This window comes from Trifolium pratense, linkage group LG5, assembly GCF_020283565.1.
Source record: "Trifolium pratense cultivar HEN17-A07 linkage group LG5, ARS_RC_1.1, whole genome shotgun sequence".
Classification (NCBI taxonomy): domain Eukaryota; kingdom Viridiplantae; phylum Streptophyta; class Magnoliopsida; order Fabales; family Fabaceae; genus Trifolium; species Trifolium pratense.
The window spans coordinates 27,985,490-28,003,217 of NC_060063.1; the positions used below are offsets into that span (position 1 = coordinate 27,985,490).

At 32.5% G+C, this 17,728-nt stretch overlaps 3 protein-coding genes across 3 annotated transcripts; 2 read left to right on the forward strand and 1 right to left on the reverse strand.

Annotated features, from left to right (window-relative positions):
• Window positions 1-5,182: 5,182 nt before the first annotated feature.
• LOC123884978 (uncharacterized protein At4g00950-like) lies at window positions 5,183-7,270 on the forward strand. Its single transcript, XM_045934219.1, has 2 exons — window positions 5,183-5,906; window positions 7,078-7,270. Exons 1-2 carry the CDS (start codon window positions 5,349-5,351, stop codon window positions 7,156-7,158), a joined length of 639 nt encoding a protein of 212 aa, XP_045790175.1. The 5' UTR covers window positions 5,183-5,348; the 3' UTR covers window positions 7,159-7,270.
• Window positions 7,271-7,943: 673 nt separating this feature from the next.
• LOC123886385 lies at window positions 7,944-10,186 on the reverse strand. The gene is made up of 3 exons (XM_045935707.1): window positions 10,046-10,186; window positions 9,266-9,759; window positions 7,944-8,409 (listed from the first exon to the last, which is right to left on the reverse strand). Exons 1-3 carry the CDS (start codon window positions 10,184-10,186, stop codon window positions 7,944-7,946), a joined length of 1,101 nt encoding a protein of 366 aa, XP_045791663.1.
• Window positions 10,187-16,972: 6,786 nt separating this feature from the next.
• Window positions 16,973-17,689, forward strand: LOC123886387. The gene has a single exon (XM_045935708.1). The coding sequence runs from the start codon at window positions 16,973-16,975 to the stop codon at window positions 17,687-17,689; it is 717 nt and encodes a 238-aa protein (XP_045791664.1).
• The last annotated feature ends 39 nt before the right edge of the window (window positions 17,690-17,728 follow it).

Below are 17,728 nucleotides of genomic sequence, written 5' to 3' on the forward strand. Positions count from 1 at the left end.
TTGCGGTCCGAGTAATCGACGCTAAAAAATAATACTTTTCTTTAAAAGATAATAAAAAACTTTCAAATAAATCAAAAATACTTTCAAAAAATAATCTTTTCCTAATAAACTTCGACTTTCGTCGAGAGACTTTTTTTCAACCTTTTTTCCAAATAAATGCTTTAATACACTTAAGCATGTTTAAATATTTTTCAAAAGAAACTAAAAAATAAAAAACAAATTCAAACATTTTTGCCGCTTGGCTTTTAATTTTAAAACATTTTCACAAAAGAGTTTAGATATGAGTCATCTCTATGGTCGAGAATTCTAATATTCTCCATAACATTAAAACAATGAAAAATGTGATTTCTTCTTCATTTAGGAGAGTTAGTGGCATACTCGACGATGAATTCCGAGTGAGAGCCCTTCCCTATTATGAAGCAAAAATCTCATTTTAGCATGTTTGTGGTGGATTAAAAGGAGTTTAAAACTTAAGATGACGACTCGTCTTTCCTCCTAAAAAATAACCAAACAAACCATTTTACAATTTTTACCCCGAACTACGGGATTTTGATCCTTAACGGGTACGTAGTGCAAGAGACCTTGCGTCTTCTCAAATCAAAATTAATAAAATATATTTTCTTTTTCTTCTCATTATCCCAATTATTTATAAATAATTATTTACAAGCAAATCCTTTTTAGCACAAAATACACATAAGCACAAGAGGTTCCCGTAGAGTACTACGGATACAAAGGGTGCTAATACCTTCCCTTTGTATAACTAACCCCCGAACCTTTTAATCTCTAAAAAATTTAATTTTGGGTTTATTCGATCTTTTTCCCTTCCCTTGGATAAATTAAAGTTCGGTGGTGAATCATTTTTTGAGAACCAAAGCTAGCCAATAGCTTGGCGTCCGAAAATCACCGCGACACTAGGATGCAGTTGTAACGGGATCTAAGGACTCTCTATGGTGGAGAGATGTGGTAGGAATCGGGGGAAAATATGATGACTGTTGGTTTCCTTCTAAGGTAAGTAGTGTGTTGGGTAATGGTAAATCAATTGGTTTTTGGAAAGAGAAATGGTATGGAGCTGTTCCTTTAAGAGACCTATTTCCTAGCTTATTTGAGAAAGTATTGCACAAAGATAGTCTCATGTCAGAATTAATTCAAGCAGATAGTTTTGAGTTAAATTGGAATAGAGATTGGTTATCGTCATTATCGCATGCTGAGTTAGTAGAGAAAGCAGAATTAGAACAACTTTTATTCGGCTTGACAGTACATTTGAACATAGAAGATCGATGGAGGTGGAACTCAGACACTACAGGTTTGTTCAGTGTAAAATCTGTTTATAATTTTCTGCAATCTCGTCTTGAGTCAAACATTATCGAACCAAATGTATTGGCTGCATTACATAAAATGTGGAAGAATGATATTCCATCAAAGATGGGAGTTTTTGGATGGCGTCTGCTTATTGAGAAATTGCCAACCAAAGCGGCTTTAGCTTCCAAAGGTATTTTATCTAATCCGCATGATTTACCGTGCGTTTTTTGCTTTCAAGATGTGGAGGATTGTAATCATCTTTTCTTTAGTTGCTATAAAGTTAAGGAAGTTTGGAGGCAAGTTTTCTTGTGGCTGGGTTTTGACTCTACATTGCAAGAAGGGGGCGGTAAACATTTTTTGCAATTTGGCTCCCTTATTAAAAATAGGAAAGGAATGAAGGTTAGACATCTAATTTGGTTAGCCACAACTTGGTGCTTATGGCGAATGAGAAACAATACTTTGTTTAGAGGCAAGATTGCTGATTTTTCTACCATTCTTGAGCAAATCAAATTCATCTCTTGGCTTTGGTTTAGTGGTAGAGCGGGGCGCAAAACAGGTTACTCGTTTTTCAATTGGTGTAGTAACCCTTTATGTTGTTTACAAAGTATTTGATTTGAAGCTTTATAACTTCATTTTGTATTGTAAGGATTGAGTACTCCTTGTACTCCTTATTAATACAATTTTGCTTATCAAAAAAAAAAAAAAAACCATAATTTTGAAAAGTGAGTTATAAGTTGGAGCATTATGAGAAATAAGGATGGTAGCGCGATGAGTTGGAGCATTATGAGAAAGGCAAAAGGTGTATCTTTCCGGTTGGATTGAGAAACTTAAAATTTTTATATTTTTCGTGAAGCTAATAAATGTGGTAATGCATGCTTTTAATATTAGATGTTACGTGGAGATTCATAATTGCACCCAAGGTTATCAAAACCGGACCGTGAATCGGGAGTGAAAACGGTTTGGTTAGGTGCAAAAAACGAACAGCAAGCTGACCGGAAAAAAAACCGTTCGAACCGGTTCAAACCGATAAACCGGTCGGGCGGTTCAGTATTTTTTTTTTTTTTTTTTTGAAAATCTGAAACACCAACGACGTCATTTGCAGGTAAATCGGTCGGTCTGGATTTTATTTTTTAAACCGGGAATACAAATCGTTTTTGTCTGTTTTTTTTTTTTTAATAAGAATTTTAATTTAACATCTCAAGAAGCCCATAGTGATTTTTTATTTATTTAGAATATTAGCAACTATTTTTTTCTTTTTTGAGTAATTGTTTATATAATTTTATTTATATATTAATTAAAATATATATTTAATTAAAAACGGTCCGACCCGGTTGAACCTCGGTCTGACCAATTGAACTTTAAACCGATAAGCTTACTAGTTCGATGTCCGATCCGGTTCTGATTACCTTGGTTGCACCGACCTTCTTCATATTACCCATATTATAATTAGCGTTTGGTAATTTTATTCACATTTTTTTTATCTAGAGATATTCAAGAGACACATTACAGTAAAAACTGTTTAAATTAATAATGTCAGGACCGGAGAAATTTATTAATTTAGAGAGTTATTAATTTATCGATAAATTAATAATTATTAATTTAAAGAGTTTTTAAGTAATTATACTGTATATAATAAACAAAAAGACAAATTAGTCTATGCCTCTTAGAATTACGCTGCAGCGAACCTTGAGACTCAACGTAAATTAGTAACTACTGTGGTCATATGCTTTGGAAATCAATAAGGACTTTGAACTTTAAAGGAAAACAGACAACTATTTAATCATATTTCAATAGAGTGTAATATATTTTTTTCAATTTCTATGAATTATTAATTTATGATTTTCTTGGGACAAAAAATTATAAAAGGATCTCCCGAAAAATTATTATCTTATTATTTTATCGAATTTTTCAATTTTTTACATTGCCCCAAGTTGGGACCAGACAAATTTATTATTTTAGAGAGTTTGTTAATTTACCGAGTATTAATTTAAAGAGTTTCTACTGTACTTTTAAAATACACACCTTTATCTTTAATTAATCATCGATTTGTAAATAATATTCCATATAAGATAAGATTTTATTCGGTAAATCATTTTTCCCCGTATTTTTTCTTTTTGAAAACTTGGTATCCGGCCTTAGGACCGACTAATTCAAGGGGACTAATCTCACCGCTCACTTGCGGGGCCCATTTAAAATCATAGTTTTTTTTTTGCTTTGTTTGGACCTAGCCCACCGAAATTGGCATCAGGGGGAATCGAACCTGAAACCTTGAGAGGAGCATACTCCAAGGACCCAAGCCAACATCACTAGACCAATTTCAAGTGGGGTTTTCCCCATATTTTTTTATCTACAAGATCATCTTAATAATTAATTTTTGTTTAATAAGTAATATCCAACCCTTGGTTGATTAGTAAAAAAAGAAAGTTGGCCTAATGGTAGTTGAAATTAGTTAAAAATAGTGGCCATTGTCCAATTCAAATCACACTTTTTTCTAAAGTATAAGATGAGCTTAGATTGGGCTTCTTTTTAATATATACAAATGGTTTTTTTTCTCCCTTTTTTTTCTTTTCTAAAAGTTATAACATGTCCAATTCAAATATTAAATAACATTTTTGAAAGATAATATTGAAAGCTTATAAAAGCTACAGAATACACAAACAAAAGAGCAGGAATATTGATTTTTTTAATTGTAATTATAGATTTTATTGGCAATAGCGTCACCCCTTCTTGTGTTGCTCCATTGCCATTGACGTCATCCCTTCTTCTACCATAAAAATAGGGCAGTTCAAAAAATTTCTAAAAAAAGGGGACAATTTGATATTTTTTTCTAACTTGAGTTTTTTATTTTAAAAATCCTCATTTTCTTTTTATTTGTTCTTTTTAACCTTTTTACCCATACTAAACTACGTATTAATATTCATGGCATTTGATGTTTTTTGTGGGTAATCCATAGGTCATGACTCATGAGGGTTTGAGATCATCACATTTAGACTTAAGCAACTACACAAGTGATCAATACATTTTTGCAGGTAATCCATGATGGACATCACATCTTAATCCAAAATATTAAGACATTAAATTTATGGGTCCTCTCACTCATCGTTGCGGATCCATAAACTGAACACGCTGCTTGATTACCTTGTCTGGAAGAATTTTGACACAAGAAGCTGGTTCAACCATCAGTTATATAATACTATTGTTGGGTCATGAGAGGTTCAGTGATCATCTCATATTCTCATTGGACCTTAAGCAACCACATAAATGACCTGAACACCACATCTAAATACAAAACATCAAAGTATTAGATTTATCCTAGTGGATATGTTGTTGTAAACATTAATGATTTAGGACCGTCAGATCTAACACGTACGACTGAGATCATTTTAGGTGGTTTTATAACTTTATCAACTTGAACGGTCTGATCAATTATGAACAGACGAGATTGAAAACTGCGTACTTATCCACTTTAACTAGCAAATCTCAATCCTTATATTTATAAGTTCTTTCTCTTATAAAATGTTCAAAATTCACATTTTTATCCAAAGTGGATTCAACTCGCACTTGACATATCAATATCATCTATTCGGAATATTCATACTCCCAAATCTGCAATGTTGGCATCCTAGTCTTCATCAAATTTGTAATGAGATGAAGTAGATATGTCAATTTGAATTAACAAAACAACGTACTAAAAACGAAAAACCAACAAACGTTGCATAAGACGACGACGAACACAACGCCACACAAGCCGACGACAAACTTAAAAAACAAAAACAAAGCAGGAAATCTATGTTTTTTTGTTGGACTAAAAAACATGATCCTAAAATGTAGTATACACACAATTAAATTTTTTTCCAACAAAATATTACACGTAGCACAAAAAAATAAGCAACTTAAGTATAAGTTTTGTTATTTTTCTTGAATCAAGAAAAAATCAAACACAACCGAAAGAACCAACATTTTCTGCTAAAGGAGCTTCCCCTAATATCCTTTTCACTATATGTAATGTAACCAAATCAAAGGCATAACCAAAACCCAAAAACATAGTAATGGATTATTGTGAGGAAGAAAATAGCAAGAAAATACCAAAGTTACCCCTATTGAACCCTCTACCATTAATGTATTCACCAGAGAGACCAGGAACAAAAACTCCACCACTTAATATCTCAGCTTCAGTTCCATTTGTTTGGGAAGAAGAACCAGGAAAACCAAAACCTTGTACTGATCTTGTTACATTCTCAAATCCAACACTAATCAAGTGTTTGGAACTTCCTCCAAAACTTCAATCACCTACAACAGTTTTGGAGGGTCCCTACAAAAAGGATTGTTGTGAAAAATCTCCTGGTTCTGAAATTGTGAAACTTGGGAGTTTGATTCTTAAGGATGAAGAAATGGGAGTAAAGAAAAAAGGGTTTTTTGGTAATTGGAGGAAAAAGGATATTAAGGTTAATAAACATGTCTTTTTGTCATCTTCTGTTGATAAGGATAATGATGATGTTTTTGATGAGATTATAGGTAGTGACAAGAATTTGAAGATGAGGAAGAAGATAAAACACTATGGTACTAGTAGCTTTGATAATCCATTCCATGCCAAGTCTCCTGTTTGGGTAATTTTGTTTCTAATTATGTTTTAGCACATTATTTGGATAATCTTGTTATTTAATATTCCCTCCTGTTACTATTACGAGTAAAACATATTTTTTTAGATTTATTATAAAATGAAGGGTTAAATATGTTTTTGCTTCTTATATTTTCCCAAAATTTTCGTTTTAGTCCCCAAAGTTTGTTTTCACACTTTTTAGTCTCTACTTTTCGTTTTAGTACTTAAATAAGTAGTTGTTAATATTAGTATTTTTACCTTCGCCGTTGAATCCTATTCCTTTTACCCTCAGCTCCTGGCTCTGAGCTCCCCTCCCCACCCTAACTAATTTTAATTTGAAGTTATAATTTTAAATGGTTTTTGTCTTCTAAACCAACTTTGTAGGTATAAAGAGCAATTCTACGCAGTAGTACATCTCATCCATCCATTTTAAATCGATTCATATTTCTTCTCAATAAAATTAGTACAAATCGATTACAATCATTAACATTAGATCGGACGGTCTTAACTAAAAACAGCGTGAAAAGTGAAAACTGCATGAATATTTACCTTGGGATATCGGGTTCCCAATTCTACCCGGGCACAACCTCAAATCTAGGGAGCAGGTTCTCTCTTGTGTAAATTTTTTTCTAGTGAAGATCTATCCGTTAATTTTTTAGTACACTACAAACAGTCAAAATAAATAAATGGTGTAGATATAAACTGGACACTTTCCGGCATAAACCCCACTAAAGAGGATCCGTTTCCTCAAATCTATAGTATTGTGATTCAATCTAATCTATAGTAATGTGATTCAATCTAAAAAGTCTTGTCATGTCATGTAATCTTAATGATAATAAGGTTGGTAGGTTTAACTGAGTGGGGATCCTCTTCACTTTCTATTCTTTTCATTTTTTATTTCTAAAATTCTTAAATATTTTGAGTTGTATAAAAAAGATTTGGATTCACTAATATCACACTATTGTATTTATATTTTTAAAATTATTTAATAATAACAAAAGTGAAAAAAAAAAAAAAAAATTGGAGAGGATTCTAAGTGGGTTTTACACTTTTACTCCATAGCATAGGAGTGATTTTTCTAAAAATATATGTGGGGTAAAAAGAAATGAGAAAATGGACAGTTTTTTTCATGTGTAAGATATGGTCCCCTTATGATGGCACTTCTTTTGATTTTGCAGACAAAGATGTGTGAAGGATGGAAGTGTGTGGTTCCATGGAAGAGTGAAAAAGTGAACAAGTATCAGTGTTGGTGGGTTTAGGATTTTACCTCGGGTACTATGGTCTTGTCAAAATCAATTATCAGCATGATGTTGATTATGACCATTACATATGTACTATGTTTTTCCTAATTTGTTTTTTGCATATCTTCATTCATCAAATCACAAGTCTCATTCAAAGGTCTACTATTTATTTTTTTGTTGCTTTGCTACACCACACTGTTACACCTTACTTTGTGGAAGCTGTTCAAATCTTGTTTGATTTTAACTATTTTAATTAACAATGATAGATTAGAGTTAATCCGGTTAGAAATAATATAAAACCATTGATGTAGCTCTTCCTAACAGTTTAAGCTTTTGGGACAAACGGTTATTTGACATGGTATCAGAGCCTCTATGACTAAGTGGTCTAGAGTTCGATCCCCGCTCCCCTCACTTTCTAATTAAAAATATCAACCCGCATTTTATCCGGACCCGTTCAAATGCGGATTCAGTCCGAACCAACTCGTTCAAATCCAAAATGATTTGATTCGGGTAACAGATTTATTATTTTAAATCTATGAATCCGCGAATCCAACCCATTTAAAAATGCGGATTTCACACCCAACCCACTTAACTTTAGACGGGTCGGATAACATATTTGTACATTACATAAAGATGGTTGTCATTGAACATCACATTTTGCACTTTTCTAATAGATAAAAACAAAAATTGTAAAAAAAAAAAAAAAGATAAAAAAAGAAATGATCCATTATTTTTTAAATAAATTTAAAATATCAACTTTTTGGAATTCTTTCTCTATTTACCATTTTCTACAAAACTATAAACTAGGTCATCCAACCAACAGTCCATCCTAAGAGTATGCCAGTTCCCACAAGACTCAATCCTAAACCAAATGCAACATCATATGTTGTTGATACATCACTTTTTGCCTTCCCTAGTTTTTCTTGTTTGTCATTAACAAATTTTCGATTTCTCTTCAACGGTTTCTTACCTTCAAATGACATCAAAGGAAGAGCTTCGAGGAAGTGAGTAGAAACCAAATTATGCGTATTCTTAATCTGATTCTCCAATTGTAACAATCTACACCATTGTTTGTATGCAAAAAGATGCGAAGCTTGTGTAAAAAAGAGTGCAATAATGCGCTCTTTTTCGGCATAAGCTTGTTTTGCTAACTCTTCTGCTTCCCTCGCGCGTGTTTGTGAATGACACAATGCTTCCATGAGTTGCGCTATGCTTTGGTCTCCTTCAAAAGCTTGTTCTGTGGCACCCTCTTGGATAATGGTGCTATAACTGCAATAAAATAGGAAATTTTAAGTAAATTAACTTGAAAGTTAATCACTTAATAGAACATCATAAACAAAAATATGTCATATATATAAAACCATATAGTTATTTGAATCAATTAGTGTAACATGTTATCAAGCAACCATATCGTATATGCTTCATCTATCTTCCAAGTCATAGTTATTGGTTTAATTGCATATTTGATCTTTTACATTTATTTTAGATTTCAAGTTGGATCCTTTATGTTTAAAAAGTTTTATGTTGGTGTCTTACATTACTGATGTCAACATAAGTTCGTCATTTTCAACAAATTTTGAGTTAATTTTGTTTAAAACTTCAATATTGCATCCCCATAAGCTATCCACATATGCAACTTTGTTAGTCACGTGGACGATTTAAATAGGTATTTAACTAAAAGGACTAACTTATTGTAACGTTAGTACCATAAGAGACTAACTTGAAACTTTTTAAACGTAAGAGAACAAATTGAAATCTAAAATAAACGCAAGGAACAAAGCCTATAAAATTTATACTTTTTTTGGAAAATGCATATTTAAACGTACTTTTGGTTAATATAATCCAAACATATTTCATTTTGCAAAACATACATTTAATGAAAGAAATGTATCCAAACCTAAATCACGTTAGAAAAAACTCATTTTTAACCAAAAATACGTATGAAGTTTAATCGGAAGTATTCCGTCTGTCCCAAAATATAAGCAAAAATTAGTCAACAAAAGTTGTTATATTTGGTGTAAAATTTAGACCAAATACATTAAGTTTTGTTGACTCATTTTTGCTTATATATTGGGACGGAATGAGTACATCTGCAAACATTATTCAACTTGAAAATTGAAAATACCTTGAGGATTTATCAGAAGAAAAAGATAAATGCCCTTTATTGAATGAAGGCTCTATCTTTCTATGCATTAATCCTGAATCCAAACCATCCTTTGGCTCAACAGTCAAATTGGAAAAGTCACTGGATTTAGCTTCACAATCAAAACATGTCTTTATATTGTAATCACTTATATCAGCATATGATTGTTCTCCTTGATACTTCTTTTGAGGAGGAGGAAGATCACAATTCTCAACATAATTGAGTAATTTCTTCGAAACCAAGCAAGCTAATTCATCTCTATCTGTAGTTTTCCACCATGGCTGAGCATTGTCATCTTTAATCCAAGAATAATCTGAATCCAAGGAGAAATCCTTTTTTTGCTTGGACACTAAGTAACCAACTGAATCAACCTCCATCGTCGTCTCATGTTTAGTCACCGTTTCCGAGCATTCTTTCGAATTCTTACTATATGCTTCTAGCATTCCTTCCATGCATGTTTTCTGCATAATTGCATCCTGGAATTCATTATGCAGATTATCAAATGAATCCTGATTCTCATCACCAAAGCAATGTTGTCAGTCGCGTATCACAAGAAAAAAGGTTTGTCCAAATTCCGCTGCACTACATGGCTATAGTGCTACAATAGCGACTTGTTCAAATTTTGCTACACAATAGCGCTATAGCACCACTATTTGACAACACCGCGCTAAAGTGAGACCGTCTAACGCATTTAACTTTCTTAAACTTATGGCGTTTTTTATAGGAAATTGAAAATTTACTGTTAAAATGTGTGGTACTAACAGCATTATGAACAGATTTATCACTTGTAGTGGCAAGTTCAAGATCATCTAATTTTGATGTTGCACACCAAGATTGGCGATAAGCGAATTTGGGAGCTCTTTTTGCATCTTCTTGGATAAAGTAACCTATTATTCTTTTCATAATTTCTAATCTGTCCAAAATAAAATTGCAGGTAGTTTATAATTATACATATGAATCAAATAATAAGATTTATGGTTTTATGTGTGAAGCCACTAGGAAGCTATTGTGCAATTAGGAAGATATTGTGAAATTATGAAGAAGAAAATCTTTTTCTAGTGACAGTTCATCCTAAAGACCAACATCAAGATTCAAGTGTTAACGGTAAAACGCGGATACAAACACTAACACCGATAATAAATTGAAAAAATGACATAATTCAATATAATTATAAGTGTCGGTGCCGGACACTGAGACACACCTTATCAAATGAGTGTCCGTGCTTCATAGTGTTAATCTCGAAAGTTGTCAATTTTGAACAACAAAAAATGGTTAGAGATTTGGATTATGTTCACACAGACACCCCTTCGCCTCAGATTAAATGACATTTAAATTGTGCGCGGTTCTTAAGAAAATTATTAGTGAAGTTGATTTCAATGGTAAAATTGGAAATATTTATTAAAACACTAATTTTAATCGTAGTTAGTGAAGTAGTGACAATTATTTTGAGACGAAAAAAGTATGAATGTGATAGTTTTTATGAGAAGGATGAGTACTATTTGAGGGTTGAATATTTGAAGATTTACCAAAAACAAATGAAAACGGTGAACAAAAAAACAATCAACACTCAGATGAAAACACAGAGAGAACACAAAATTTTCAGACAGAACAAGCACAGTCATAAATAAGTGATTAAAACACGCACACACAAACAATATGAATGACTACTCACCAAAAAAGTGAAGCATTGAATGAAAGATGATGATAATTAAGAAGCAACCTTCCATAAGGAAAGAGAAATCTGTAGCAAATTAAGAAGAAGAAGATGGTGATTATTTTTTAGTAATAAGAAGAAGAGGGTGGTTATTTTTTAGTAAGGAGAATGTTAACTCGTGCCCTTAACATGTTAAGAAGATAAATATGGAAAAAAATTTATTGAACTTGTGGTGTATTCAATTATCTAAAAATTAAATTCTTTGTATCATTAAATGCTATATTTCTATTTTTAGGTAGCTTAACATGTGCCCTTAGGGCACAAGTTAACATGACCCTTTTAGTAAACTACCAAGTTTTTATCAAATGTTTCTAAATTTGATTTCTCGGTTAAGATCAGTTTTTTTAACGCGGTTAAATACGTTGACGTGGATTTTTAAGTGTCCCTGGACAATAAGATGACACCATTTAAGTGTCATGTAGTCCACGGTCAATTTAAATATGTGAGGGATTATTTTGATAGAAAATTGATAAAATGTGATGCGAGAAGCATGAGATAAAACTGCTCTTGCCAAAACATGAGCGCTACCTTTTGCTTGACGCCTAGTAAAAATAACTACATAGTTACTATGAATTTGGATTGACACTCAACACCCTTGCTTAGCAATTTTTGTCTATTTGGAAGGCCAGCCCTCCCAAGCCTCCACATAAAATGCTTTACCTTGGGAGGGATGGAGAGTGCCCAAAGTTTGTTCCAATCTCCTTCAACCTTCCAATCTTCTCTATGCAAGATCACATCCACACAAACTACATATGCACTTTTAACCGTGTAAATTCCTTTTTTCTCAAAGCGCCATATTATTTCATCAATCAGAATTATTTTTTAGTAAGTAAAACGTTTGATAGAGACATAGTACTATTTTGAGATATTAAAAAGTCAAAAATCAATTAACTGTGATCGTATCCGAACCAATCAAAAAGTAAAACCGCAAAACGAACCAATCCAAATCAAAATTGTAAAAAACCGCATTTAGTGTGAACCGCACGAATCATTTTTCTTCTAAACTGCGTGGTTTGGTTGGCGTTTTCATTTCAGAAAACCGAACCAAACCAAACCGCAATACTTAACTTAACTCTATCTACTAGTAGCAATCAACCTATTACCTAGTACAACTTAGCAAGTCCAACCCAAATTGAGCCATAAAACAATAGGCTGTCAAAACGAATCAGAACAATAAAATATGTGTATATGCATATTATATCATGTAAACAATAAAATAAATTAAAATTTCCTATGTTTATTTTGTAACAAGTTGGTAATATTGTCATATTTTTTATATCGCGATAAACCGCACAAACCGAACCAACTCTAACCACATTGAATGACTTTTTAAAAATCAATCGAACCAAATCAAACCACATACATTTTTATCTCGCAGTACTCAAAACCGAACCAAACTGCATCGTGAACCCTCTAAAACCAATATAAAAGGGTGTTACGGAGACAACAACCAATTTAATTAGTGGTTTAGTGGTGGATTATGTAATGAGTTTATTAGTGTTTGTTGGTTGTTTTTTAGTTATAATTCTATGTTGTCAGTTTTCCCAAGAAGATATATAACTGAAGTATTGTGACCACTTTGTATTACGGCGTCGTTTCTAAGAGTAGTTATGGTGCATAAGTTTTTTTTTTACGCACCATGCATAAATAATGAAAATTGCATAACACACCCCCAAATTGCTTAGCGTCCACCCATATACTTAGCGCACCCCAGATTTTCTCGCGCACCCCTAATTTTTTTCTCATGCATCCCCCAAATTTTCTCGCGCGCCCCCCAAAACCATTTTTGTTGTGGAATGATTTCACATTAGATGTACTTATAATGTCAAAACCATTTTTACTGTCGAATGGTTTTAGAGGATTGTAATCCAAAACCATTCTGCTTGTGGAATGATTTTGTTTGTTATTTATGTTGGGGGTGGGGGCGCGCAAAGCAATTTGGTGGGCGCGCTAAGCAATTTGGGGGCGTGCTAAGTAAATTGGGGGCGATAAGCAAGCTGGGGGTGCGCTGAGCAATATGGGGGGCACTTTAAGCAAACTGTGAGGCGCGCTAAGCAATCTGAGGTTTATGCATGGTGTGCATGGTGAGGCGCGCTAAGCAAGGCTTATGCACCATAACTTATGCCGTCGTTTCTACCATTATAAGTGAGGTCCGCTAAAAGAAAAAGACAATTTACGAACAATCATGACACCATGGTATTTAGGATACACAAATGGTTAAATTTGTGGATAATGGATTCTCCCCTTAGAAATAAAATTGAGGAAATAATGTTTGTATCTAAATCTTTGGATCAAAAACATGTGATAGTATTTTAATTAGAAAAAATTAAAGTAAAGTTGGTCAATGGTTAAAATGTAAAAATTGAGAAAAATTGAGAGATCCTTTCTAAAATTTGTGTCCCAAACCCAAATGCAATACCAGCCACCGATCTATAACTTAAAATTTCAATGGCAATGATGTGGAATACTAACTTGCTTAGGAAGTATAGGATTCTTTTATACTGACACACAAAGCACGACAATAGCCCTGTACCTGGTGGTAGCTTGTGTGTGCTATGAGGTTCTAGTCACTTCTTTTTAGAAACATGGTTCTATAATATTCTAAATTTTTATTTTAAAAAAAAGCCAAATATCACGGTTATAGTTTTGGTGTAAATCGGATATCTTCTGCGCGCAACTGCAGAGATTAATCCATCGAGTCTTGTGGGACTCAAATAGATAGCAAACTCTTCCTAAGAGTTTTAACAATGCTGCATGCCCAAGTCAGGGATCGAACCCATGACCTTGGTTAAGCTAGAAGAGACCCGCGTTATCTCATCTAAGTGCTCTTGCGTTCACGATTATAGTTTAAAGTAATATAAATAATATAGTAGTAAAACTAAAATATGTATGTTGATGTGAAATGTTATTTATTACAGAATATTATTAAAAAAATACTGCCTCCGGTTCTATATATAACAAATATTTTACTTTTTAGATTCATTGTAGAATTGATGTATCCAAATAATAATATAGTCTAAATACATAAATTTTACAATGAACTTAAAAAATGAAATGTTTCTTATATATATGACCAGAGGAAGTATACTACCTCGGTCCCTAAATATAAGGCTCAGTTTGACCACAATTTTGATCACTAATATCTTAAATTATCTATTAGTAAAAATTATAAAATTTAATATTTTGAAAATAATCATCATAACAAATTGAACAAGATATTATATGTTAATATTTACATTTATATATTATTAAAAAAACACGGTCCAAATAAGGTAAATGAATAGTACATTTTTGTCAAACAAAATCTTATAATTAGGGACGGAGGTAGTACATATCTTGCGCTTGAGAAAACTATTACTATTAATTCATTTATTTCTATAATTATTTATGTTTTTATTATCATTTATATTTTTTATATAATAATAGTCGTCATAACTTAGTTCACACATACATTGTATTTAATATGTAGGACTGAGGTTGGAACCATTGATACTCCCACTTATTCCACTTAAAAGATGAAATTTTATATGTACCGGAAAAAAAGATAAAATTTTATACTTGACCAAATAATAATAGGCTAAATTGCAGTTTTGGCCCCCCCACGTTTCATAATTGTGCGATTTTGGCCCCTCACGTTTCAAATGTGCGATTTTGGCCTCCCACGTTTCATAATTGTGCGATTTTGGCCCCACGCGTTTCAAATGTGCGATTTTGGCCCCCCATGTTTGCCCTCTTTTGCATTTCTTAGTCCCCGTTGACTATTTTGACCAAAATTTGCTGACATAGAATTTTTTTTACACGTGTCTTAATTGTATTGGCCAACCAAAATTTTTTATTATTTTTTTTTAAAAAAAAATTCAAGGAAAGGTCAAGTGACTTTTTTTTTTGGGGTGTTTAATTTTATTTTTTTTTTTGACAAATTATAAAAAACAACAATAAAAAGCGTTAATTTAGCAATCAGATGTTAGGGGAGGAAGAAGAAAAATGAAGATTCAATGGAGACACAACAATCAACAAACAAATCTTAGTTATATGTTTCTGCATTTACCTATTTTGTAATGTTTAATTTCCTAAATATTTTGATTTGAAAATATTTTGAATTATGATATTTTTTTTTAAACCAATTAATGAGACCAATTTTTTTCATTCTGGTTTTTCAATATAGCATAATCAATTCTTGAAACCAATTAATGAGAATTTGGTAGAAGCAAGTGCATCAACATAATCAAGTGAGGTTTACACTGTTGGACCAACCAAAAAGTGACCTTTCCTTTATTTTATTTTTTAAATAATAATAAGTTTTGGTTGGCCAATACAATTAAGACACGTGTAAAAAAAATTTCATGTCAGCAAATTTTGGTCAAAATAGTCAACGGGGACCAAGAAATGCAAAATGGGGCAAACGTGGGGGGCCAAAATCGCACAATTATGAAACGTGAGGGGCCAAAATCGCACATTTGAAATGTGGGGGGCCAAAATCGCACAATTATGAAACGTTGGGGCCAAAACTGCAATTTAGCCATAATAATAATAATAATAATAATAATAATAATAGATGTTAGTAAAAGTTTTTATGAGCATAACTCGATTGATATCAATGTTGTATATGAGTCGAAATTCAAACTCAAAATTAAATTAATTAAATTTTTTAAGAAATTTTTTCCAAAGTTCAATTCATTAAATGAATCTCACATATCTTGAGGAATTAGTTTTTACAATTGCGCGCGAGCTGATCGAACACTAAATTAAAGCAACTTTAAAGTGAGACTCTATTTTTTTTTTTTGAGCAATGAGACTCTATTGTTTAGAAATAATAATATTTTATCAGTCTTATACAAGAATTAAGAAAATAATTAACTGAATTGAAAATACAGAGTAAACTAATAAATCATAACTATTTGGGTTGTATATACAACACAAAAGTTTGGTACTTCTTTCATGAAAAAAATCTCATACTTTTCACAACAAGTCACCCTATAAAATCATTGCCATTGAAATTTTATATTATAAATCAATGGCTATTATTGGTTGTTGGGTATGGTACACAAATTTTACCATTTGTGTATCCTAAATGCCACCGGACCTAATGTGTGTAAAGATTATTTTCAATTTTTTTTATGCATCTCTAGTTTATTGTAATTTGTGTGTGATATGTTTTTAATATCATAACTAATATTATTTTTTTTATTTTTTTTGAAACGGCCAAAATGAGATATATATATATATAAATATGAATAATAATCTACCCAGCATTGAGTTTAGTCGAGAGTAATTAATCTCACATCAAATATGAAATGACTAAATAGAGTAAAAGATATTTTCAATGTCTTAAAATTTTGAGTAAAAACATGATGATATTCTTCAACCGAAAGTTTTATAAAACATCAATCTATTGTGACTCGCGACACTCTCCAGACTCTCCAACAATATTAAGACATTCTTCAAGGTAGGCTAATCTCTTAGGTTAGACTCAACCACCATTTACTGTGTCATCAAAACTAACATTTAGTGTGAATTGCATTCATTGATAGTTTTATGTTGGTGATAGGTCTTGCCCATAGTTTTATTTTGGTTGCTTGTAATTGAAAGTGAGGTGGTGCATGTAATTAGGTTATGGAGCTTAATTATGACACGATGCATTTTTGGTTGGTGACAAAACCAAGAAAATATGAATATTCAATGTTAGTTTACCTCACGGTCAAATTTTGCAAGGTAAGTAAAGGGATATGGATTCCCTGCAGTCAAAAAGTAACTGCAGGTAAATCACAACTCTTAGATCCGATAAATTCATTTTGATATATTGATCAAATGGTAGATAATGAACTGACTGCATGAATTGACCGGTCCCTGACTGCATGGAATCCATGTCCTAAGTAAAGGGATAAAAACTAAAGAAAAAACTTAACGGATACCAATATAAGAAATTCACTCATTTTTAGAAGGAACAACAGTTAAATGAGCAAGATGCTGCTCACATGGCTGGTATATTGTGGAGTTTGTGGAAACATAGGAACATGAGGTTATGGCTAAATACAGTAGAAACATGTGCTCAAATTCTGGACCGTGCCTTTCACTTAATTGAGGACTGGAAGCATGCTAATAATAACAAGCACATGCAGCAAACAACTTCCACCGTGACTGCATCAACAACAACAAACGACGAGCTTGCCACAAGCAATAACAACAGGGTTGATCGTGTAGGGACTGTTTGGAAAAAACCGACAATTGGTAGATACAAGTGCAACATTGACGCGTCGTTTTCGACTCAACAAAATCGCGTGGGCTTGGGAATGTGCATTCGTGATGATGAAGGTCGGTTTGTGTTAGCCAAAACTATGTGGATTTCACCAATATGTAGCGTGGACTTAGGTGAGGCATTAGGACTCTTTCATGCCATCAATTGGGTTCATGACCTTCAACTTCAAAGAGTGGATTTTGCACTTGATTCAAAAATAGTGGTTGACTATTTCCATAAGGGAGGACCCAATATTACTGAGTTTGGGGATGTGTTGAATGAATGTATTCGTAGTTTTAAGTCATATTTCGAAAACTCTCATGTTGAGTTTAATAGGAGACAAGCGAATGAGGTAGCTCATGCTTTAACCAGGGTAGCCCCATCTATAGCTCGCTCCCATGTTTTCATTGATGTACCGACATGTATAAGCCATTTAATTATGAATGAAATGCTATAAGCATCCTTTTATCAAAAAAAATATATACAAGTTCTAAAG